Source organism: Triturus cristatus, chromosome 8 (assembly GCF_964204655.1).
Source record: "Triturus cristatus chromosome 8, aTriCri1.1, whole genome shotgun sequence".
Classification (NCBI taxonomy): Eukaryota; Metazoa; Chordata; class Amphibia; order Caudata; family Salamandridae; genus Triturus; species Triturus cristatus.
Window position 1 is genome coordinate 221302896 of NC_140591.1, and position 25891 is coordinate 221328786.

The 25891-nt window shown below is 42.7% G+C and overlaps 1 protein-coding gene across 1 annotated transcript in view; it reads left to right on the forward strand.

Moving 5' to 3' along the window:
- Window positions 1-25891, forward strand: part of HEPHL1 (hephaestin like 1) — a 384637-nt gene that overhangs the window by 214941 nt on the left and 143805 nt on the right. Inside the window, exon 10 of the mRNA XM_085621400.1 lies at window positions 14467-14617. Within this exon, the coding sequence (XP_085477526.1) occupies window positions 14467-14617 (151 nt within the window). The remainder of the gene's footprint in view (window positions 1-14466; window positions 14618-25891) is intronic.

Sequence of the window (25891 nt, forward strand, 5' to 3'; positions counted from 1 at the left end):
GAATCTGAGGGGGACCGATACCATTAGGAGAGCCCGTTTTAACTTTAGCCATTAAGTCTATAAGATGATCTTTACTAATACCGCAAAATCTGAAAGGACCTCAGAGTTTTTGTCTTCTTGTGAGGTTACAATATTTAGGGAAGTAGTTGAAATACCATCTTTTATCATCTTTATTTTGTCTACAGAAAAGGAATACATGGCATTACATAGCTCTTGAGAGGGTACCACCAGTATGGTTACTCTGTCCAAATTGCATAGTTCTCTGAGAGTCTAAAAAATAACCTTAGTTTTGTTTTCTGAGTTCAAAACTTTATATGAAAAAAATGAGATTTTGCCTGTTGGATTAATTTTTTGTAACTCTTTAAAGGTTGCACAAAAGCTTCCGTATTTTCAGGTAAATAGGAAGTACGTCATTTCCATTCAGCTTGCCGAAGTTCCAGTTTTGCAGATTTTAACTCACCTGAAAACCATTTGGGCGCTTCATGACGTCGAGATTTATTTAATTTTCGGAGAGGGGCATGTGTCTTACTGGCTACTGTTAGCCAATCTATTATTACCTCCTGAAGATCATCCAGATTCTCAGTGGTAGTAGGTAAAGCGTGTGCCAATGTATCACAACGCAAGTTAAGATTTATCCAATTCCTAGACACAATGCCTGGACAAGGGGGAGGTTTTGGTAAGGAAGAGTCTTTCAAAACAAACTGAGTAAAGTGATAGTCCAACCAAATACATGAGGAGACAGTGAGATCTGAAATTGTTAAATTGGAGGACCAAATCTGATCTAAAGTGTGACCTATTACATGTGTGGGTTCATGCACATGTTGGTCAAATTTAGACTGGTTAAATCTATAGCCATTTGGCTGCCAGCCTCTTCATTCATATAATAGTTTAAATATCCACGAAAAAATGATTTTCGCGTGGTGGATGGCTAAAGAAGCTAATGAATCCGCCAAAGTTTGGGGAAATTGCTAGATATGACTTGGGGGTCTATTTATGAGGGCAAATAGCAGTGGGTAAGTGGAAGAGTCAAATTTCATCAACGTATTATCCACAATACGGATCAATATAGGGGTAAGTTTGTTAAATATGAGGTGTTGTTTGACTACTGCCACAATCCCGCCGCCTTTTTTAGAGTAATGTAGATAATAATTTTCCAGGAGGGCTGCCAGGATATTACATACAGATTAATTAGTTAGCCACGTTTCTTTCAGGAGTAATATGTCTGGAGAATCTGAAATAAGTACGTCAAATATCTCTTGTTGGACATAGTGGCTGACCCCTGGCCCCGGCGGGCCGCGGATGGGTGCAAAAGAGTTTGCCTTCGGAGCGTCTTCAGCACACCAGCAGAGCGTCTGCAGGAGCTCTGACTGACTCTGCCCACCTAGTCCCCCCAACCAATGAAAAGCACAAACAGCGCCTCCTGACTGGTATATGAGCAGGGCACAGCGGTGACATGTAAAACCAAAATGCAGGTTATCTAAAGTGCTAGGTGATAAATATTTAAAAAGATAGTGCAAATTTCAGCAGTAATTTAAGAAGCAAGCTGCCTATGCTACCTATGCATATAACAATGCGGGAATCATACGATTACCAACTCACGGGCAAACTCGCCCCTAGATCATTCACATACAAGGTGAACAGAAAAGGGGCCAGTATGCAACCCTGTATTACACCTCGCTTCAGGGAAAAAGATTTCTATAGGACCTATCCACATTATACTGGACAACTGCCAAAATGTCCCTATGCAGTGTACTAAGAAAAGAGACAATCTCTCTATCCATTTCAAGGTTCAGTAAAATATGCCATAATTTTAACCTAATCACTCTGTCGAATGTCGATGATAGGTATATAAAGGCGATGAACAGGGACCCAGGCCACGTCACAGTATACTTGTTAATTAACAAGTAGAGATTTAGACACTGATCACATGTGCCGAGGCCAGGGCGAAACCCACATTCCAGATAGGAGAGTATGGAGCCATCCTCTGCCTACAAAATTGCCCTCTCCAGAATTACCCTGCCTATCTCCTTGACAACTTAATCAATAAAAGAGATTGGGCGTTAACAACTAGATGAGTCTCTTGAGCCCTTCTTCTATATAAGGATAGTGACAGACTGAGACCCTAAGACTGGGAGACTTATCCGCATTGCCGAATTATGGCGTGGGTTAAGATCTGTGTCCAAAATTCTGGCGTATCCTTGAGCAGATCTGCAGAGATCCCCTCGGGTCCAGGGGCTTTATGTGAGGGGAGGCGATCTATGGTTCATTGGGTCTCCTCACCAGTAAAGGTTAGGTTACAATGAGAGGTGTCTAATGGGACAGGCTCACATTGACCCCCGATACAGAGGGCATTGTAAGCACTCTCAGAATGATTAACCTATTTCTCGTGGAGAATATGCGAGAAATTAAGGCGGTCCCCGATGTTATTAAATAGAGGGTGATTACCCACCTCCCAAAATCTGCAACTATTGGACCCAGTTGATGCCTCGGTCAGTTCCTCTCATGCTTCCTCTTTCTGTGCCCTTTTTCACCTGTCCAACAACTTCTTATAGGCCAGTCAGTCAGTCAAAACCACTTTATTCGGTTAATAAAAACCATAAAAGTACACAACATACAACATATATCACATCATTAATAAAAAAAGAGATAAAATTCATAGGTAAGCTTGGGCGACATAAAACATTTCATTACCAGAATTCATAAATATAAAAAATAAAAAAAGTAACCAATAAGTCATATAAAACAGCGGATAATCCAAGATACATATTATTCCGCATAGAATTCTCAAATGGAAGGGCAAGCGTTTAAACAAAATTCATTTGATCATATGAGAATGTCCGGGTTACATGTCGTGGTATGCCATTTTTTCCTAAGCCTCACATCAGCCACTAAGAAGCTCGCAATATTAAAAGTCTCCCAGGGATCGTTCTGCATCTGTAGATATAATAGAGCAGGTCTAACCTGCATAAAACCTTTTATCTTTAAAATGAAGATTAAAAACTTTCTATGCATGTCACTAAAATGCATTCAGCCCTGTGAATCTGCTAATAAACAATGAATAAGATTAAATCGAAATCTAATTTAAAGGAGACGATGGAAAGGATTAGTAACAAATCTCAAATAAGGTTCTATCAGTGGGGAAGTTTTTAGCAGAAGATATGCTTTCACGGTAGGTTTCATTATCTCAGACGCCTCTCTCTCTAAAAACAACAAGTTTAAAAAACAAGCATTTACAATGCAATGGTCTCGGCATTGTTAAAGTTAGAGCTATTGGCATTGCTCATGACATTAATTTTGTTTATGTTTTTGTTTTTAAAACATTTAAAGAAACTGCATTGTTATTTACAATGTCAATAGCTTAATCACTCTCAAATGCGAGACCTATTGCATTTGCACCCACACACACAAAGCCACCCACACACACAGAGCCACCCACAGAGGCACTCACATAGAGCAACCCACACACAAATAGAGCCACCCACAGAGCCACCTACACACACACACGCAGTGGCCCACTGACCTATTTACATTATGTGCACTTTGTGATCTGCATGGTACATGTTCTTTGCTGCAGGCACATTAACCCTATGTGCTACCTTTCCAGGAGTCAAAACTTCCACTAGACAAAACTCCGATCTCTCTCTAGGAAGAACATTAAACACCAGAGTCATCATGACATTTTTATTGTTGCCGAAAATTGCTGGAGGCCAGGAAGGAGGCAGCAAGCGCTTTTAAAACCTTAATTTACTTGCAAACATAATGTTTTCACCCAAAGTCAGTGCCCGGTCTCACCGGTTGCACTGCCCTAGAGCTGGCCCTTCTCAAGGGTCCTGTGACCTAAGTGACAGAGTCACTGTTGTTCTTGGCTGTGCTGCTCATAGGTCTGCTAGCAAGACTGGAGGTGAACTTCAGTATGGATTGTGGTGGACAAACCTTGAAGGTTAACCCAGACTTGCCAGTGCTAGGGTCCACCTGCTGGTGCTAAGACACCAGCGTTTCTAAGGTCTTGCGAAGCCTTCTAAGGTCTAGCATGGGATTGTGCTCTCTCAGCAGAGTCGTCTGGTGGACTGGTTATTAAGGCTGAACCTGGTTCCCCAGTTCCAAATTCAGCAGCTCTGGCCATAGTGCCACATCGTCTCCCCCACTGAACACCATACTGTCCCACTGAGAAAAACTCACACTGCCTTCAACTACAACCCATTTGCTGCCGGCAATAAACACCTGGATGAGGCTCAATTTAAATGACGCAATAGACAAGAGCAATATACGGCCTACAAAAATAAGTAACATCATCCTGGAAAAAGCAAACACTCATAGAGGAATGCAAAATTTTGCAAACCATGTGAAATGCAAGGAGGAACAACATTGTTACCTTAACGCTTTTACACTCACTATTCAGAAATCAGTGAGTGTTTTTGCCTGAAAGGAGCCTTGAATGGTCCCATTTCAATGTCCATTGCTGATATCCTTACAAAACGTTAGCAGTTTGACCCAGAGCCGCAGTATACATTTTGTTTTCCAATCCACACCTTGCAGTACCTCCAGGATTGGTGCACTAGTTGCAAGCCCCGGGAAAACAAAGGCAAGAAAAAAAAAATAGCGCTTCACTGGCAAACTCTGTGTAAGAGTGGCGCTAATGTGTTTGGGTGTGAATAAAATCAATCTGGCCAGTTTGCTACCACTGTCCTACTTTATTTAGTAATTTGTCATATTTTTAACCTTTTATTCCAGATGCTGCACCTTAGAATTAAAATACGACATTTCCAGCAAAAATGATTTTCTTTTTTGGATCCATTTCACAGTGGAGCAAATAAAAGACAGTAGAGGAAAGAGAGTGAGAACCCCATCTTGAAGTCAAGATTTTCAGTAAGAGAAGAACTGCTAGGCAGAAAGAGAGGGAGGAATGAAAGAGTGGGGGGGGGGGGCAGCTGAAGCGGCAGAGCAGAAGCGGACACTGTATTTTTCTTCTGTAAGTAAGAAGGATAAGACAGAGTCCTGTTACTTCTCTGCCGCCCGTGAACCATGTGAAATGCAAGCAGGAACAACATTGTTACCTTAACGCTTTTACACTCACTATTCAGAAATCAGTGAGTGCTTTTGCCTGAAAGGGGCCTTGAATGGTCCCATTTCAATGGCCATTGCTGATATCCTTACAAAACGTTAGCAGTATGGTAAAAAGACCACATCCCTGGACGCAGAGCCGCAGTACACATTTTGTTTTCCGATCCACACCTTGCAGTACCTCCAGGATTTGTGCACAAGTTGCAAGCCCAGGGAAAATAAATACAAGAAATCAAAAATAGCGCTTCACTGGCAAACTCTGTAAAAGTTGCGCTTAGTTGTGGAGTTGATATGGCTCCTGCCTCTTGTAGGGGGCGTTACTATATACGGGCGCTACTAATGTTAACCCCTCAAACGAGAAGGCCGTTGAGAGCGCGTTATGAAGGAGAGGTCTCCCGCACAAAAGAGGTACCCCTATCGAAAGCTAGACCTATGCAGAAAGCTTGGGCCAGTGAGGAAAGTAAACCTGTGCTCGAGAGGATTCCAGCGCCGAAGAGATGTCTGTAAGCGAAAGGTAGATGGGAACGGAAGAATGATTTCCAGCGCAGAGATAAACCCCCGTGAGGGGCAAGGATGGAAGAGATGGCTGTAAGGGAATGTTATTGGTATGGAAGACTGGATACCACCAAGGAACAAAGTGCATGAGGGAAAGGTAAATTGGTATGGAGGAAAGGTTTGCAGCACAATAAAGATGGCCCCAAGAGAAAAGAAAACATGTGGAAATGCAAGCAGGAACAACATTGTTACCTTAACCTTAGCGCTTTTACTCACTATTCAGAAATCAGTGAGTGCTTTTACCTGAAAGGAGCCAGGAAACGCCGGACTTGAAACGCCGATCGAGGAAATGCCGAGATCAGCCTTGCAGCAAGGAAGAGGCGACCCCACGTCCCGCTCCGTAAAGACCACGCATAAAATGGCCGAACCTTCCGATGTAAAAAAGAAACCCAAAAAACACGACCACCACGTGTAAAAGGGGCAGGGACTACGAAAAAGAGAAAGAAACGAAAAAACATGCCCTCGAATCCGAAAAAGACGGGGCTTGTTTGGAGAGACAAAGCTCTTCTCCAATGGCTGACCAGCATTTAAGAGGCCAGCTAACGGAGAAGAGTGAAGAAGAGGGGCGGGTTCAAGCCCCTCTTCTGAAAAACATAAAATCTCGGAGCGAGACTGCGCAAGCGCAGCCTTCGCAGCCGAGACCTAATGAGTTTTAACCCACACCAGGTCCTCTTTTCTTAGTTTACCGGGGGAATCAAAGAGTTTGGGGTGCCCTAGTTTATTTAAAATTGACTTAACATATTGTAACCACGGGATACTGCTTGTTCTCTCCAAGGAGACACAATCCCTGACAATCTCTTGATTCAGTGCCAATTCTGGATTACTCCAGATCGTTAGCCAACATACCACTGAGGCCAACCCTAACAATTAAGAAACATAGCCAATGCCTAATTCTTGATGTATAACATAGGTGGGGGTAGATTGGGAGACCGACAACAGGAGCCTTACGAACTTATTTTCGACTATCTGAAGCCCCTCTACCGATTTGTATCCCCATATTGCAGACCCATACCTCGCAATAGCAATCCATTTGGACCTGTATATGTTGAGTATGGCTTTGATTGGATTGGCCCCCAGTCATTGAGCAAAACCCTGGACGGCTGCTGGAGATCTTGCCATGGCATATTTTTTTGCTTTCCGTTTAGGAACCCACGAACCCCTCCCATCAAACTAAACCACCAAGTATGTAAAAGAGGTCACCCTAGTCAGTTCTTTGCCTTCACAATAACATTTTTAAGCTACTTTTCTTTCTGGCCCATAGTCATTGATTTTTGCTATGTTGACTATTAGATTCAAAGATTGCATAAAGGCCCCAAAGGAGTCCAAAAACCTCTGGAGTCCTTCAGCTGTGTGAGCCAACAGTACCGCATCGTCTGCGTATAGGAGGGCAGGGATAGCCATGTCCCCTACTCGTGGGATGTCTGGGCTAGCAGAACATAGTGAGGTGCCTAAATTGTTTATGTATAAAGTAAAAAACAGGGGTACTAAAATACAACCCTGTCGGACGCCTCTACCTATGCTAAAGTGCTTTGTGCATTTGCCATCTTGGTTGACTCTCACCCTCACATATAGATCCCTATGTAGGTCGGCCAGGAAATAGACTAAGCAGTGATCCATTCCCATATCGATCAATATGGCCCATAGCTTTGTTCTATTTACTAGATCGAATGTCGAGGATAGATCCATGAAAGCCAACTGTAATGCCCCTTCTTAAAGGCAATTCATCTACTTGCAATTAGACTGCGATCCTTAGGCACAGCTTTGAGAGCATTCACTAACGATTTATGAGCTCTCAAACAGTCCATAATAAACCAACCTGAAACACTATTTTTTGTTGATTTGAAAGGGAGTGATAGTTTTGACTTAATTTTCTCTCCTATCATTGAATATGCATTTAAGAAAGTGGTGTCAGTACAGTAGCCCTCCAAACATGTCTTGGTATCAGCTCATTTGGTCACCATGAGGGATCTTAAAAAGTCCTCTAGGATAACCATGGACCACTATCATCTTCTGCCTTGATCAGTCGAAACACGACTTGCATAGGTGACCCTATCCCGGTGCGGGACCCGTACATAAAGATCTTCCATGTTGATGCCAATTTAACTATGGTCACTGAAATCAAAGACATTTACCCTAAAGTGTTTCAAAATGTTCATCAGAAAGACTGAAATAAAAATAATAATCTATTGTAGAGAATTACCCTCTACCAGTGAATGTAGGAGGAAAAGATCCATCATTAGACTGAAATTGCTTAGTCTTAGCACACTCCAGATTGAATTCAGCAAGAAGGTGATTTCAAAGGGAGCCAGCTTGAGTGTGTTCCATATGAATACAAGACTCACATAATCGCATAAAGTATGAGATTGTGGGCCTAATAAGCAAGCATGTATATTAAAATCCCCTGTTAAAATAAGTCCAGCTCCTATATTATTACAAGTTTCAGTATGGAGCATTTGGGGGCATATGTATCAACATCTCCATTTGCGATTCTCAAATAGCGATTTTTAAAGAATCGCTATTTGAGAATTGCAAAACGGGATGTATTTAAACAATCGCAAAACTTTTGCAATTTCTTAAAATTCCTTAATTGCGATTTGCAAATTGCGAAATTGCAATTAAGGAATACCTTCCCATTCATTCCTATGGGCCAGGAGACCCATAGGAATGAATGTGAAGTAATTCCCAAATTGCGATTCGCAATTTGCTAATCGCAATTTGAGAATAATTTCAAAGGTGCAAGGGTGTCATGATGACACCCTGATGCACCCCTGAAATGAGCATGTGTGCGCATATGGCGCACATACATGCCCTAAGGGCATGTATGTGCGCCACGTGGCACTTTGTAAAATTCAAAAAAGTGCATTTTGAAAGGAAATCGCAAATTACCACCAACTAGAAGTTGGTGGTAATTTGCGATTTCTTAAGGATAATTCGCACAACTTGGGTGCGTGTTACATATCATTTAAGAAATCACATTTTGCGATTTCTTAAATGCTTACGCAAAATTAAGAAATCGCTAAATTAGCAATTCCTTATTTTTGCGATGAGATATTGGCTCATACATCCTGATTAGCGATTTTTTAATCACAAACGCTGTTATTTTGCGAATCGCAGCATTTGCGATTAAAAAATCGTTTGATACATATGCCCCTTGGTTCCTAAGAATAGAGAGAGTATCACAGAATATGGGACCTATGTGGCATTATAAACATTTAGTAAGACCACATTACCAACTGCAAGGGAGCTAATAAGAATTGCCTGTATGTTTGGGTAACTTGTTAACAGTTCCTTAATTCTACAATTCAGTGATGGGGAGATGAGAAGCTGCAGTCCACCGCTTGTATGCTCCTTATTCATGGTGTAGTGGGGTTGAAATATAATTTATGTTCCTCCAGAAACAAGATCCCTTCTGCCTCCCACGTCTCCTGCAGATTTATTATGGCAAATGATCTTAGATATAATTACCACCTCAGACTCATATCTTTTATTGTTTATGCCTGCCATATTCTAAGAAGCTTATGTGGGATTGCAAACACAATTATCATTTATATTCAATTGATCATCAGTGGTGTTAGGAAGAATGGAGGGGTCACAATCCACTATGATAGTAAGTGCTCCAGTCTGCATAGCCCTTATATCTACTAACTGATCTAATGCCCGACTACCACTCACCGTGTTCCCTGCCCCCTCACTATCTTGTGGCCTGGCCTTACATGACTGAAACTGTTTAGTCAGTCTGACGATTCTGCCCCCAGGGCCTCAAAGCGATTATAAGTGGGTATAACAAAGTCTCCACCGTCAGCTACCCTAAGAGCTCCATGACTGATGTCCGGGTTAGGATCCCTTGCCTGAGGAGAACACTGGGCAGCCAATGGTCAATAAAAATATGCAAGAGTAAAGGGTTGAATGTTAGTTCTATAGGTAGACTCTCCTGCTAGATTCAAAACCATTTGAGCACCCTAGGACAATTAAAGTTGACAACTATAGAATCCTCCTGCAAGGTTTTAGGAGTTGTCCCAACCCAGTCAACCCTCCGAGCCATAATCCCATTTACCAGAATTCTCCCTTCACTGCCCACTTGCGTTAACCAATGACTGACCTTATTTTTCAGACTGGGGTAACCTTTTCTACCCTAGGCAGGGGGGGGGAGGCCAAGGACCACTCCTCATGGGCCCACTATACCAGATTCTTGTGACACATGGCTAAGTTAGGACCGGGAAGAAACACTGCCATTTTTACTTGTACACATTTCTTAAGTTGCTTTCTCTTCGACATGATGAAGTTTGACACAAATTTGCTTGCATGACAGTGCAGGAGTAGTTTCTCTGAAACCACATTGCTCACAAAACCACTTCGTAAGTACACTACTAATGACCCCTTAAACATTTCGAACAAGGCCTCAACACACATTGTGCAGTTGTTGTTGTTAATTATTTAATCCATGAGGCGACATTGCTATCACAGAGACAGTAAACAATGTCAGCTCTGCTGGAGCATTGACATGGAAGTATGGGTACTATTGTTATAAATACACACCTATTTCCGTGCTCAAATTAGAGGAGCACTCTCCTATCATTACGAGGTCATCTCTGTGTCGGAGTCTGAGCTCAGCTGATTCCTGTTTTCCCTCTGCGAGGAGGGATATTCAACATGTGACCAAGACAGGGAACTGCATACCTTGCCTTCAGGTAATGGGGATTTAGATCACCCAATGGGGGATTCTTGGCAGAACACCCACCCTAGGCAACTAGGTTAGTGAGCATATAATAGGAGTACACTATACCCAGTACTTATATGCCAGTATATATATATATAATTGTTCATTCTCTTCACTGTCCATGTATTGCTACTCACTTTATCTTCTGTTTATTGATTATTGCAGCACATGTATTTTATACAAGAATCACAATGGTTCAATAAATATTGAAAATGCCCCTTTGTGTATTTCTTGGATATTTCTCCGAGAGCCCACTAGCGACTGACCGAAAAGGTTCTAGATCTGCTAACACGATTTCTGGGGAGATCAGGGTTGTCATGTCTTTAGGTTGCCCAAACCATTTGCTACCTTATTAGGGTTAGGCACACTGTGAGCTAGCAGGTCTAATGGCCAACATATCCTTAGGGGGTGCATAGAATCAGTCTGACACCATCCCATTTATGTTGTCCAACAAACAGTTCCTACTGAAAATTGGAAACCGTGCAACACTGAGATCGCAAAACCCCTGCCCCCTTTGTCAGCCTGTGTGCCATATTTGCCCTAGGACCCGTCTGGTCACCTGTGGACGTTACTAATCCTGGCGGGACTGGCGAGTGTGTCCCCCCACCTTTTCTGGCCTGGGTGGGTGAATGGGTGGCAGTAACAATACATCTATGGCAAATTAGAGGTTCACTGGACAGATACCCTCTGTGTTTCAGTTTACAGCCCCACCTAAGTACAGTACTCACAGGATCCATCAGAGGGATATTATTCTCGCAATGTGTTTCTATGTGCCTGTTTGTCTTGGTTCTCGATAAAGCAGGGACTAAATCAGGCTTTCTCTTACTCTTACATGCAGGCCATTTTCAGGTGGCGAGTTCTTACTCATGTTCGCTGATTAATGGAATTCTACAGCTGTGGTCACTTGGGTAGTCCCTCCTGACTGGGTCTCATCGCCTCCCCTTATTCATGGCGCTCAAAATTGCAGCGCGGATTGGCTGATTATGTCTTGGTCCAGGGCAGTAATCCGAAAAGCCAGTTCCTCCTCGACCATACATATTTCCTCATTAATTGCCCCCTTGCCATTGTCAGAACTGAGAGGATGCAGGATTTAGAAGCGCTGTTTGTAACCTTGTCCTTAGAAGAAGGTTCGTACACTGAAACTTCTGAGTATGATGAAACGCTTGCATATTTCACAGATGGTGTACGAGTGACGAATCAAAAAGGGGTGGCACAGCCCGGCCTCCTCCAGGCGTGGACCAGCCGACCCTTGGCCAGGGCTTCGCCCAGGCGAAGCCCGCACTGCAGTAGGGATGGAGCAGCTAAGAACACTGTTGGTGGGGGCATGGCATGCCCCAGTGCCTCCTGGGCAATGCAGTTCCTTCTGGGCGTATGTGTCCCAGAGCTGCTGGTCTCAGTGTCCCACGCTGCTGGAGGCATGCTAACACGGTCCGTAGGGGTGTGGCATACCCCGTTGCGTAATAGGCAATGCAGTCACATCTGTGCGTATGTGCCCCTAAACTTCCTGGCTCGGTATACCCACTAAGATAGAAAATTCAGAGTCTGCTTCACAGCTCCAATGGCAATTCTGGGTGATCTATACAAGGCACGACCCATTAAAACTTCAGTGGCATGCCAACAGACTTTCCATCTTCCACAATCTGACTCAGTAAGGCATGTCCAGTTATCACATAGGCCCCAACAGCAAAAGCAGAGAGACACTCTTTTTGGGGATCAAAATGTGATAGGGACCTGCCTGAGAAGAGGTTCAATAAAAAAGGGATTTTCCACTTCGTACAGGTTATTAAACTCCTGACAGAAATTAATGAGACCTTCCTATGTGGTGCCATGGGTGACAGACCTAGATACACAAATCATAGTAGAATCCTGAACATGTATATGTGCGAAAGTGCAAAATTGTCTGAATGCACACAATAGCCAGATTTTACATAATGTTTAGCTCTTGATTTCTGTTGGAGGGGTTGTGGCAAAGGGGCATCATGGCCCATATGTGGTGGTATTGTAATCAGGTCCAGGTTTTCTGGTTAGAGGTTCTGGAACAAATCAAAAGGATTGTTTTATAGTGGAATCTCTTGATATTATTGTTGGAGATACTGGGATGAGACGAATACCAGTAAGCTGCAGTTACGGGCAAGCGTAATACACATATTTTACTTGCAGCTTGTCTAGCATTAGCTCCTAAATAGAAACAACCATACTCTCCTCCTCTCAATATGTGGTGGACCAAATTATGACATATATTTGCCATAAAAATGTGTTTGCCTTGTTAGCTGATTAAATGGCCAAATTCGAAGATCTGGACATCTTTTAAAACCTAGACTAAAACACTGGTAAGCACAGAACTGGCTGAGGACATATGCCAGCAGTTCTACATAGATGAGCGTTTGTAGGCCGTCTTCTGCCCCTCCACCTACTGAGGATGATTTTGCATTGATAGACAAAATCAAGAACCACTTTAAGATTTACCCTGCTAGAATACAAATGTTCAACGTACTTGTCAAAATCCAAAATGCTGGCTTCTCCTTAGTTCTTTGCAATTTTGAAGCTACTATCTCCCCTGCTCTCCCCTGTCGCTTCTCCCTCTTACCCATCTTGACATTGCACTTAAAATAATAACACGTTTTGTACTGAATACTATGGTCTGCTGTGTACTCTTGCCTGTATTTTCAATGGATGTGCTATTCTGCTTCCACTTAAAGAAGAAAAAACTTAAATTACTTTTTGGGGGAAAAATGTTGAGGCTGATGATAGCACCTAGAGGACCTTTATGAGTGAATGTTTGAGCTCCATAAATGTATGAATTATAATAAATAATAATAATGTACAGAAAGCCGTGTGGATTTATCTGGAGTAATCAAGTTATTTGAGTTTTTCGTCTGGTGTCTATTTAGGGTCAGAAGTGCTCCGTTTCCAGTTGTTTTATTCGTAGTTTCTTTGAGAGGTCCCTTGGCCCACATAGCTCTCTTTAGCAGTATTGAGTCAGTTGACTCACAAGTTCCTATGCACTTATTTAGGGGCTACCTTTATGGACGTTAGCTATATGAACATCTCAGGGTTAACTACATGTGGACTTGAAGGGTGTTTGTATGGGTGCATTTTTACCAGAGTCTTTCAGTCTGTTCCAAGGTGAGCTCTTTTATATCTAACATAATGTCCTGTCATTAGTGAAGCTTTTCTCTGGTCCAAAAACAGATTTCTGCTTAACTGACTTAATTTCTAAGGACTGTGTAGAGGGGTGTTCAGATAATGCCTTACATACTTACATGTAATCCTCATTTCCAGTCTTACCCTTTTTCATCAGTCCCTATGTTCCCTATGTTCCTCCCAACCTCACAGTGAATAGAGCGCTTCGATTCAATTGGTGAGGGCCCTCATACTACACTTGGGAGGGTTTGGTAAAGAAAGCCTCATTATGTAATTCCTGGAAGTGTTGGGGGGCTTTTTCTTATTTCCTTGATAATAGTGTGTACCTGCCTTGGAGCTTAAGGGGTAAGTCAACTTATCTCACAAGGACTGTGACATGTAAGAGAGAGAGTTGGAGTAATGAAAATTGCTGGTAAGTTTTTTTTAGGGGCTGTTGTTTCCCATCCTCTCCTGTTCTCCATTGTTACATTTTTAATAGTCTTGTTATAATCTTGCAGATCTGTGAATGGGTTGTAGATGGAACTTCCTGCCAGAAGATGTGTGTAATTGAACAATTAAATCTATCAAATGAACTTCCCTTAAACTATTCCTGAGAAGTGTGTTCGAATAGCAGAAGAAGTAGGAGATGCTCCAATTTTTCCCCTATTTTTCAGGCGAGTCAGCTCTTTCTCTGGCTGCACTCCCTAAATAATCCAAAGCCTCTCCTTAGGCTGGGGGTATTGCTGGTGGAAGAGGGATGTGTACCCTGGGGCACCTGCATACTGGAGGGACTTGGAGCTGGCAGCCACAGAATGCTCCCTTGGTGTCCTGTAGGGGTAGCTATAGCTGGAAAGGGAGTATTCCATTTGGATTGCCAACTCCAAGATTTTCATTCGCGTAGCATCTGTTCCCCATTTTGCACTTAGGAGACCCCAAGTAAAGTATATATAATCTGTGCATTTGCAAAGAAACAATAGACACAAGTTTCCATCCTTCTTTTTCGTTTCCAGAGAGGAATCAACAAAGAATTCTACCTGCTGTTTACTGTTTTTGATGAGAATTTGAGCTGGTTACTTGAGAAAAATATTGACATGTTCGCTAAAGATCCACTAAACATCGACAGAGAAGATGAAAGTTTCCAGGAATCAAACAAAATGCATGGTAAGTTATGTTTTGGAAGCCTCTGCAGATTCTTAGATCTAATTTTCCCAAAGATCTCTGATAACATTTCCATGGAAAAGAAGAAGCCAAGTAAATACACCTTACAGTTGGCAAATTTCCATTGAATGGGTTTGTGATCTCTGTTCTCACATATGCATTGAATTGCCACAGTCAAACTTATCATTGTGCCCACAAAAATCATTGTGTAGGGTTCAGGGCTCCTATTTGCCTTATAACTTTTGGTAAGTATTCTGAAACAATCTGTGGCTTCTCTTATTTTTATGAGACTATTTGACACACTGTACTATGTTGCAGGGAACAGTGTCCTTGTCAAGCACTTTAAGTCCTAATGTTGATCATTTCAAGTGAGTTAAGTAATCTCTGATTTCCATAGTACAAGTGTGATCCAGCTTACAGAAGTGACCATAAAGCAATTTTGAAAGGCCAAGCATTTGCTTGTTACAGCGAGTGTTCATGGTTTACTTTGTACTTTCGCTTGGTGAAATGGGATTTATGTATGCATCTAATTTAAATCAATACATGAATCCAAATGGTGCATGATGTTTATTTGCAAGTGCTATTTACATACATACATATGCAAATTATAACATTTGTACCAGCAGAATGAGCACTGGCAATCCTTTTCCAGTGTTCTTTATTTATAGGTTCACAAGTTTCCTTCTACTAAAGTTGGATGATGAATAAGTGGGAGATTAAGTTCCTGTGGCAGCCAATGGCACCCCCCATCATTCTAATTATGTGACTGGGTGTGAATGTTTCTTTACAATGCCTTCTAATCTTTCTTCTGCTTTCGGAATACTGTCAAACCTGGTTCACACATGAACCATGATGTATATGTAATTGTTCTGTATTGTAGAACTACCTGCTTGCTTGATACTCCCATACAATTTATTTTATCTCATCTTTTGGAATCACGTTTGTACCATATATTTCAGTGAAGTGTGTAAAGCACTGTGACACCTGGATGTGAGGGTTGGGAGAGGGGGTTAACATGCGCTATATAAAAACAAAAACACATACATAAATCTTGTGCAGAGGACTACTGCCACAGGTAACAGTTTACTTTCTCCTTATGCTTACCTTTGTTTAACATTCAGATATGCAGGGGGTGAGTTTTTTTTATATCCCCTGTATTACCTTATATTGAGGATAATTCTGTTTGTGTAATATTGATACATTACACGAAGAGTATGCTGTTCCCCAGAGCGGACAACGTGTTAGAGAGGTAGGGGAGGGAAATCCTCCTTGTCGGAACTAGAGTCCTCACACACCCAGCAAGCTAGGTGTCATGCTTCATCATATGGACTTGCTCCTTGTCGGGTCGGCGCTGCAATACCCGATGGGCACCCATAAAGGGGCTCTTTAGCGGAGATCTTTTGTTCCTGCTGTATGGTGCGTGGGTGTGAGGGCCCTAAAACACTGTAGATGTGATGTGGATGGGTGACGTTAAAAAAGGTTGGATAATCCAAATAAACTTTTTATGAGGGTGGTTATCCACCTTCTTAAAAGAGTGGCCGCTCTCTGGCTATATGGACACGAGCTTGAAGTCCCGCCAAATCTAGTGGTAACCTAACTGAAGGGTAAAACTCACTCCAATCGGGATTTGGGTTCCAGACACCAGTATCGTGGTGTCCCGTCCACGTTGGACGTGCACCGGTAAACCTCCTGCGTGCTGAGCCACAAAGCTGCGTCCTTGAAGTGTGGTAGGTAGGAGTCTCCTTTCCCACCACCACGTGTAGATAGTATATACACTAGGTCCTGATGAAATGCAATGGATCAGTATTGACCACGAAGCATGAAACATGTCGACCACACTGTGAGAGATGAGCCAGAGAGCGGCCACTCTGTTTTCTTTTAAGAAGGTGGATAACCACCCTACTATAAAGTTTATTTGGATTATCCAACCTTTTTTAACGTCACCCACCCACATCACATCTTCACAGTTTTTTTAGGGCCCTCACACCCACTCACCATATGGCAGGAACAAAAGATCTCCGCTAAAGAGCCCCTTTATGGGTATTGCAGCGCCGACCCGACGAGGAGCAAGTCCATATGCTAGCATGACACCTAGCTTGCTGGGTGTGTGAGGACTCTAGTTCCGACAAGGAGGATTTCCCTCCCCCTACCTCCCTAACATGTTGTCCGCCCTGGGGAACAGTATACTCTTCGTGTAATGTATTGACTGGGCACTTACGCTGGACCCCGTCAACAAGACCTAACAGTTCCCCTTCTTTGCTAGAGCGTGTGTAATATTAATATCATGTATTAAGAAACTTTGTTCGTGCTCATAAAAAAAAACCTTGCTTCCTTGATGGGCTGAGTCCCAAAGTGGTGCAGGTGGAAGATTGTTGTTGATTGAGGTACCAGTGTCCACAGGAAATAAGTTGCCTAACTAACTCAGCGTTAAAAAAATCTCAGAAAATGTAGAATGCTAATAAAAGATGGTTGTTGCATAGGGTTAGATGACTTGTGCTTGCTTTTCACTTGTGTGTTTAACTTCCGCTTTGTATTGTTTTAATTGTTAAAGAGGACACCCTAATCGCCCCAGGAAATCTAGGACACAATCATATATATAATGTGGCAGCGCTCAGAAAAGGAGGGAATTTGTCCAGACCATTTAGAATCAAACATATATTCTTTGAACATAACCACAATAACAAATATTTGGTAGATAAAGGGAAAATTGAAAACTTTGGTAATTATTATTATTACAGTCGAGCAATATAACTTATGTAGTTATAGTTAGGTTACGTTTTATACCAACAGTGCCAGTTTTTTGTTCATGAATAACTTTTGAGCTCCTTGATGAATCGACACAAATCTGGCAGCCCTTTGACATGTGGATCCTTGATCCATGCATTGGAATTTCCCTGAGGGTTATGCAAGCACAAATTCTATGTCACATTATGCTCTCATCTAAAGTCCAAACCAATGGACTGGTTTACACTGACATACATTTGAGTATTTGTATTGCTAGTGTTGTGAATATACCTGTGGGTACTAGTAAAGCAGGCATCCCAATGTTATTGTGTCATATGATGTCTGTGGATTTAGAAAAGAAATAACAGATTCCTGTTGCAGAAAAAAAGATCCTAGGTATGCAGAGTCAGCCCCCCCACACACACTCCCCATACTGCTCAAACACACCATACTGCACACACATCTTCCAAACCCCCATGTGAAGTGTATGGATACTACCAGTGGATTAAATAGTAGATCTGTACCAAATGTTCATTGTAGTGGGGATCATGATCAGTAACGCCCCACAGGCCATTGATTCCATCTTACCCTCCCCTTCAAAATATGTCTAAAAAGCCACAGAAATTGACAGATAGAAATATGTTAAGTTTAAGCGTGTATGCAAATAAAAAGCAATTGGCCAATTGTGAATAACTGCACCACAGTAGCCATAGGTCACCCTTAAATGTGGAGAACCATTTAGTTTTCAGAGCTGGCTTAGGTCTCATGCTTTCAAAGCTGTGAAGGTCTTTGAAAACCATGGTCATTATTAGAATTCTGAAAATATCTCTTATCACAACTATATACAGCAACAACAAAAAGATGATGGAAGGAATGCTTTAATTGATCACAGCCAGTGACAATTGCTCGGGCCTCTTTGCCCATTGCTTTTGGCCAACTGTGGGGTTCCAGGCAAAGATTTGCCTTCTATAAATCAGTCTTGGTCCTGCTCCAATAGAACAGTCCAGACCGAACTGCCAGACCAAGTCCCCACATAGGCCGAAACCGTTCTTGCGTTGCTTATGTTCCCATCCAGTTTGAGCTGTGGGTTTCCCCTTAGAGCAGGGCCAAGGCTCGTTTGCATCTGGCTGGATCTAATCTGAAGTGAATGATGGACAGAGAAAATGATGGACTGGGATGCGGCCTTGTAATTATTAGTAGCTTTGATTACTTCATGCTATGAAGACATTACCTTTTGTATTCTTGAATGTGACGCCCTAAGTGCAACAGGTATGCCCAGGCACGGGTCCCGTGCTTACTGTGAGACTGGAACCAAGCTACCCCCAAATAAAGAGGCTCAAATAGACTGAAACCAGGGCTGTTGCAGCGAGTTAGAGGGTGCCTTGGTGTGCTCTTACCTGCCCTTACATCCCGAGGAGCTGAGCCTGTGGATTGCGAGTCTCCCTCCCGCCGTCGCCGGACAAACGCGACCGCCGTGTGGGGGGAGAGTAGTGAAAACTACATATCCCAAGATCCCTGCCATCCCGGAAGTGCCGCTTTTTCGCGCCAGAAGGCGCTACAAAACTGACTCTGCCCTCGGCTGAGCGGGGGCTGTTGCAGCGAGTTAGAGGGTGCCTTGGTGTGCTCTTACCTGCCCTTACATCCCGAGGAGCTGAGCCTGTGGATTGCGAGTCTCCCTCCCGCCGTCGCCGGACAAACGCGACCGCCGTGTGGGGGGAGAGTAGTGAAAACTACATATCCCAAGATCCCTGCCATCCCGGAAGTGCCGCTTTTTCGCGCCAGAAGGCGCTACAAAACTGACTCTGCCCTCCGCATCGCGGGACGCGCGCGGGCGGCGCCGGGCTAAGCCCGGGACAAGGGCGGGACCGTCTGTGGCCGTCAGGGGCCGGAAGAGGCCGGGCTGGGCCACCCCCCTTAGCAGATTATATTGTGGACTTTTACTCCTTTTAACTTTGGTGGTATCATTTCATAGTAAGTGCTATTTTATAGTTGGTTATCGTTTTTAGCCAGTTTACTAAGTTGTATTTTTACATTTTGTGCAGCATGTCTAAAACGTCTGGGACCCCCCGTTTAACTGTATCTACACTTGATAATTATTTAGTCAAAGTTGTAGACAAAATCAATAAGGAACGTAGACTATCCTTAGGTTTGACCAACACATGTGGCCATGAGAAGATAAGCCAATCAGTTTCAGCTGAGATCCATCCATTCGAGGACAGCCAAGTATTGGTACCTATAACCCCCCCTTCGAGTGTGAGCACCTGCATAACAGACTGTACTTCAGCCCCTCTACCCAACTCAGAACTGCTCTTGGATCCCGATATCAGTATGTCTCCAAATGTTACGGTAGTTTCAACCCCTGTACCCCATAAGACACATAGAGTGCTAAGATCAGGTTCACATGCTATCAGATATGCTCAGCCCAAGAAGGGGGTCCGTAAAAGCAAAAAGAATACGACTATTAGTGTTCCACCTGAACATACCTGTTTAGTTAATGGTGATAATTCTACGCCATTGACATTGGCACCAGTACAATTTGATATGTTAATGGGTATGATTGATAGTAAATTAGACAAAATTATTATACCGCTTTTAGACAGACTTGAGGTTGTATCCAGGGAGGTGAATAGACTGGGCGAAATGTTGCAACAAGGTTATATACCACGTAATAGCTCCCCTCCGATTGTTATGGAGGGGGAGACCAGGGATCAAACGGCTAATACCGTGCAACAATCTAAAATCTTAAAAAGTACTGGCCAACTTTGTATGGATCATAGCACTCAGAACCAGTTAATTAATGGGACTACATTAAGTAATAACCAGCGGGGGTCTGTAGGTAATGTAATACAACGTGCTTCTGAGGATATCCATAGTGCCAATTCTGTTATCGGTCTCCCGAATAATATAACTACCGTTCATACAGCGAACTTAAATAGGCCTCCAGGAGGAGGGAGGTCTAATAATCCCCGGCTCCCCCAACCTAATCTGCCACCGGACTGCGCACCTTACGTGGCAGTTTTAACAAACGTGCCAGTTATCAGTCAGGATGGGTCTAACTACCCTGCGGAATCACATGATTCCCTTAAAAACAAAACTGTGGCCTGGCTCAATCGAGAATGTGGTTTTCCGGTGGCTAAGGCGGACCAGATTTTGACTACCACCAGAACAAAGTGGATTGGATTTACCCCTAAAAATATTCCTGGTGACTGTGTCATCATTAATTTTAGTAACCCTCATTTAGCAACAACAGCATTGATTCATGCAATGTCCCGCCCCAGTACCAACCAGGGAATTGTACTTCGTCCCCTTGGCTTCTTTTATAGGCAACAGATCGAGCACCTCCCGTTACAGCGGAGGAGAAGGGTAACGAGGGGAAATGAGGGCTTTGGTCCGATCAACACCGAGGTAGCAACTGCCAACCGCTATCAATGTCTGAGTGGATTGGACCAAAACGATTGACAAAAAATGGGCAATGTCACAGGTCATATAGTTGATACCCCAGGAAACCCAGGCCAACCAACAATGGACCTGATAAATGGTCTATCAGGGCCGTTGGCAGAAACTATGGTAATCCGTCTGCCCCTAGCTCTAACGGGAAACATAAAGGGTAATACTATGTTGGAAGATGAGAGCCCATCGGCTGCCCCTTCCCAACATGATAAATCCGTTATAAATTTGGAGACAGGGGTACATTCCTCATTTGATTGTCACATTGCAAGTTGGAATATCGCTGGGATTCGATCTAAAACAGATAGTTTGGGGTGGATGGAATTCATAAATCTTTTTGATATTATTTGTTTGCAGGAAACCTGGTGTACCGATTTTAAAGGCTATAATGGTTTTAACTCTTACCAGCTCCCTGCTATTGGCTCGGTCTCAGGTAGAGCCAAGGGTGGTCTACTTGTCTTGATTTCAGTTAAAGCCCCTTTGTCAGTTATTAAACATGTACAAGTCGGGGTTTATTCCCAGATCTTATGGCTGCATATTAACGGAGGTAGGAATATTCTTTTAATCAATTTTTACAATAATTGTTTTAACGATTCCAGGGATCAGCCGGTCAAGGACCTCTCAAATGCATTAGAAGAGTTATATATGGACTCAAACGAAGTCTTTGACTTACTTCTGGTTGGGGATTTTAATATTACCACATGCCCTTTTTACGAGGATAATGTTTGCGGTCTAGTGGACACCCACGAGGATGGGATTCTCCATTTTAAACATAACTACTATGGAGATGCCCTAAATAATTTGCTCGCTTCCTTTAATATGCTCATTATGGTCAATGAGAAAAATGCACAAGGGGAAATCTGTCCCACTTTTATAGGCCGTGGTATGAATTCTGTAATAGACTTTATTTGTATTTCCTCGGGCTTGGAGATCCTGTTTAGGGCCCCAAAGGTAATAGACATTCAGTTAAGTGACCATAACTGTTTGGAAGTAAAGGCTAGGTTGTGGGAAAAGGACAATGTCGTAGCCCCTGGCCGTTTTATTAATAGCATTGAGGTAGAGCGCCCTAATGGTATTAGGCTTAGGTGGAAGGGGGACAAGGCAGTTATTACGTCCGATTCGATCATAACCAATTCCCTGCCACATATCACCGCGATTCTTGAGGATAATTTATTTACTTTATCATCAATTGACCATTTTATCAGCATTAATGCGGCCATTGATTCAAAACTCACAGGTACCTGCAAACATAATGGGGATAAACCGCGGGGTTGGTTTAATTCAGCCTGTACCTTGGCCCTGAGGGAGCTGAAATCTGCCCTATCTGTTAAACCCAGAGATAAGGGATTAGTCGTAGACTTAAGGGCTAGATATAATGAAACCCTTAAGATTAGGAAGGCGGAACTTCGGCAAGAAGCCTGGGAAACTTATCCATGGCAGCCGATACGAATAACTGTACCCTATTCTGGAAAACGGTTAATTCACCATTCCTCAAAGACGAAAAAATTCCAGACTTAAACTCCCACGTTATGCAGGCCGACTGGATCACACATTTCTCTAAAATTTTCCAGCCAGATGGTGGTGGGCAAACTTCAGGGAAACAATGGCCGCATATTCCATTAAATTTTAAGGTTCAAGAGGTTTTAGATAGTATACGGGACAGTAAGGGGGGGAAATCACAAGGCCCAGATGGGGTTCCAATAGATTTATATAAACTAGTCCCAGAAATTTGGGGGCCTCTGCTTACAAATATTTTTAACGCAGCTGTTAGAAACAAGATGCCACCGACTTGGGAAGAATCGATTTTAATCCCTATATTTAAGAAAGGTAATCGCGGCGAGGCCAAGAATTACCGACCAATCTCACTGTTGGACTCTTCTGTTAAGGTTATGAGTCGAGTGCTTATGGTGAGATTGGAGGAATGGGCTGAAGAAAACGGCATTTTAGCCGATAGCCAATTTGGCTTCAGGAAGGGCCGCGGAACAATAGAACAATGCCTTAACTTAAACCTATTGGTGGGTAAATATACCCTGGCGAAAACTGGCACTATCTATCTCTGCTTCGCAGATCTTAGCAGTGCATTTGATTTGGTGGATCATGGTATCCTTTGGGAAACTTTATTGGGAATGGGTGCCCCAGAGGGTATTATCTTCTTCCTTGCGCGCCTATACTCTAAACTAAGAGCCTGTGTCCGTTATGGGCCACAAGGCGAGTGTACACCTATGTTCGAGATTGGGCGTGGAATTCGTCAGGGTTGCGTGCTAGCCCCACTGCTTTTTATTCTGTTTATTAATGAAGTCGAATCCTTCCTTAAATCTTTGGCAGTGGACGCCCCCAAAATTAATAACGAATTTGTTCCCGTGTTACTCTATGCGGATGACGCGGTTTTAATTTCTCGTACACCATACGGTCTACAATTGCTGTTGGATGGTTTTATGCAATTTATCAAGGGTAGAAAGCTAGTCTTAAATAAATCCAAAACTTTTGTTATGGAATGTGGTAATAGGATTAGTAAAAAACAAATCTCCTTTTTTATCGAGGGTCAGAAGGTCCAGGCTGTTGATAATTTCTCCTATTTGGGGGTTACGTTCTCAAATAAAAATACCTGGACAACTGAACTTAAGAATGTAAGGTCTAAAATGGCCAGGAGTGCCTTTGGTATTTTTACTATGGCAACTAAACTAGGCGATAGGCGGATTAAGGACATGCTCAAAATTTACCAGTCCCGGTGTGTCTCTATTGCGCTGTACGGAGCTGGCATTTGGGGCTATGCCCCGACAAGTAGCCTGCAGGTTGAACAGAACACCTTTCTAAAAAAACTCCTGTGTTTGCCAAGCTCTTTTTCAAACACACTTGTGCATAACGAACTGGGCATTTGTCATCTTTCCGATTTGACCCCCCTTAGACCTTTGCTCCTGTGGCGCTCTATTTGGTCTAAAGAGGAGACATCCATGTGTAGAGCAATTATCTCCGATTGTCTTAACCTGGACCATTTCACAAGGATCCCGTGGCTGAAGTATGTTATCGACAACTTTCGGGCAGTCTTTAACATAGACATCCTAGTGGACCATCATGCGGCAGAAATGTTGTCTAAAATTGATCTCAAGCAGCGTTTTTTACAAGAGGCCGCCATTAAAAGACATCAGATTAGCTCCAACCTATCCACATATACCTTTTATTATGACTTGAACGAAATCGGGGGCTTTCAACCTTATCTGTCACAAATCACCTGGAAGGCACATCGGTTTGTGTTGACTAGATTTAGAATGGGAATTGTCCACAACCTTGTTGCCTTCCCAACCATGAATTTACATCCTGTTGGTCCTTGTTTATGTGATAGTTCTACTCCCCAAAGCACTGTGCACTTTCTCCTACTTTGTCAATTGTTTAAACACCTCCGGATTGCGTATCTGAAACCCCTGTCTTTAAAATTTAAAGTCAGAACAATTCGTGACTGTATGTGTCTACTTTTTAATTTACATCACCCGGTAATATGTTTTTATACGGCTACTTTTCTCCTTAAATCCATTAATGCAAGGAAAAGTATGCTTTTTTAAAATAATGTTTTATCATGATGAATTTTTCTGCCTCTGTATTTATTACTTATTTTGTTGTATTGTGTACTTTTATGAACTTATTATATGTTCGAATAAAGCCTTATGAAATGAAATGACTGAAACCAGTCCTGGGTTGCTTGTGTTCCGGTTCAGAAAGAGCCTGGTCTTGCAATACGGGTTGGATTGTTAGTATCGGAGAAGGACCAAGGCTGTTTTGCCTATGGCTGGGTGTAGTCTAAGGTGGCATGGTGGGCAAAACAATATGGACTGGAATGCAGCCCTCAGGACTTACCAATGGTTGAGATTAACTCAGAAATTCCATCTATCACTTTTTTTTGCATTCCATGTAGCCCTACTTCATTGCTTCTTTCTCTTTCTGTTTTTTATTGTTCTCTCTTTCTCCTGTAACCTTTCCCTGATTGGTCTACATCCATACCTGGACTGTAATCAATAGTGTGCCAGTTCTTTTATACAAGCAATCCTTATCTGTGAAGCTTGTTGTTGGTCTGTTTCCTTCTGCAGCCTTCACTCAATAAGATGTCCATATGTGACTAATCCAGTTCCAGCTTTCCAACATTTATCATTTCATCTCTTAAAACATCTGCAACTTTAATCCAGGAATACCTAAAGGGAGAAAACTGGTAGGCATATTCAGATATTAACCCATCAAGGTGAAGAGACTAGTTACATAATTGACCTGTCCAGTGAATAGTGTTCACACATGGAAAGATCACACATTGGGGTTCGGGGGTCTCCACATCTGCAGGCAGCAGAACAAAGAACTCTGCCTCAGAGATGATGACCATCCGAACAGTAGGGACATTTGCCAAGGCTTCTGAATGATGTAGCTGTTAAGTGTGGCTGGTGATGAGGGGGACAGGTTGTTTTGTTCTCTGGGTCAGACTGGGGAAAGTCAGGATAGGGGAAGAGGAGAGAAGGGAAGCTGCCTCTGTTACATTGGCAATTGCCAGTACACAATTGCTCATATACTGGTTTTATAATGCATTTCTGTCTTTGAAACGTAGCCTGTTACTGTGAAGAAGTAATATCACGTACTGCAAGCACAATGACTGCTATTTAAATTCAACAAATGGCCGCCTGTAGACAGCACTGTGTATGTGTTGATAAATTAAAAGCAGAGCACAGAATAAATAGCACCACTGACTCACAGGTCTTACTGCTATGATTTTAAATCTCTGGTCTAATATCTTTATCTCACCCCACATCTACATACATCCCATTGAGGCGTAGGGTTGTTACCTGGATCTGAATAATGATGTTTTGACCTCTTACGAGAGGTGAGGGCCATGGAAAGGTAAAGTTCTTGACAATGACGAAGCATATCCTGCCATTGTATGCCACCCTTAGGAAACATCTGTCACCAGTGACCGGCCATTCATTGCCCCTTACCTTGTTTGACACTTTAGTAAGTCAACTGTAATTGTGCACAAAACAGGTGGGTTCTGGGTTCTTTTGTGAGCCTTTTTAGGTGGAGGAAAGTGCCACTAATAGCTTTTTCCAGAGGGAAGTCCTAATTTCAAGTACTTTC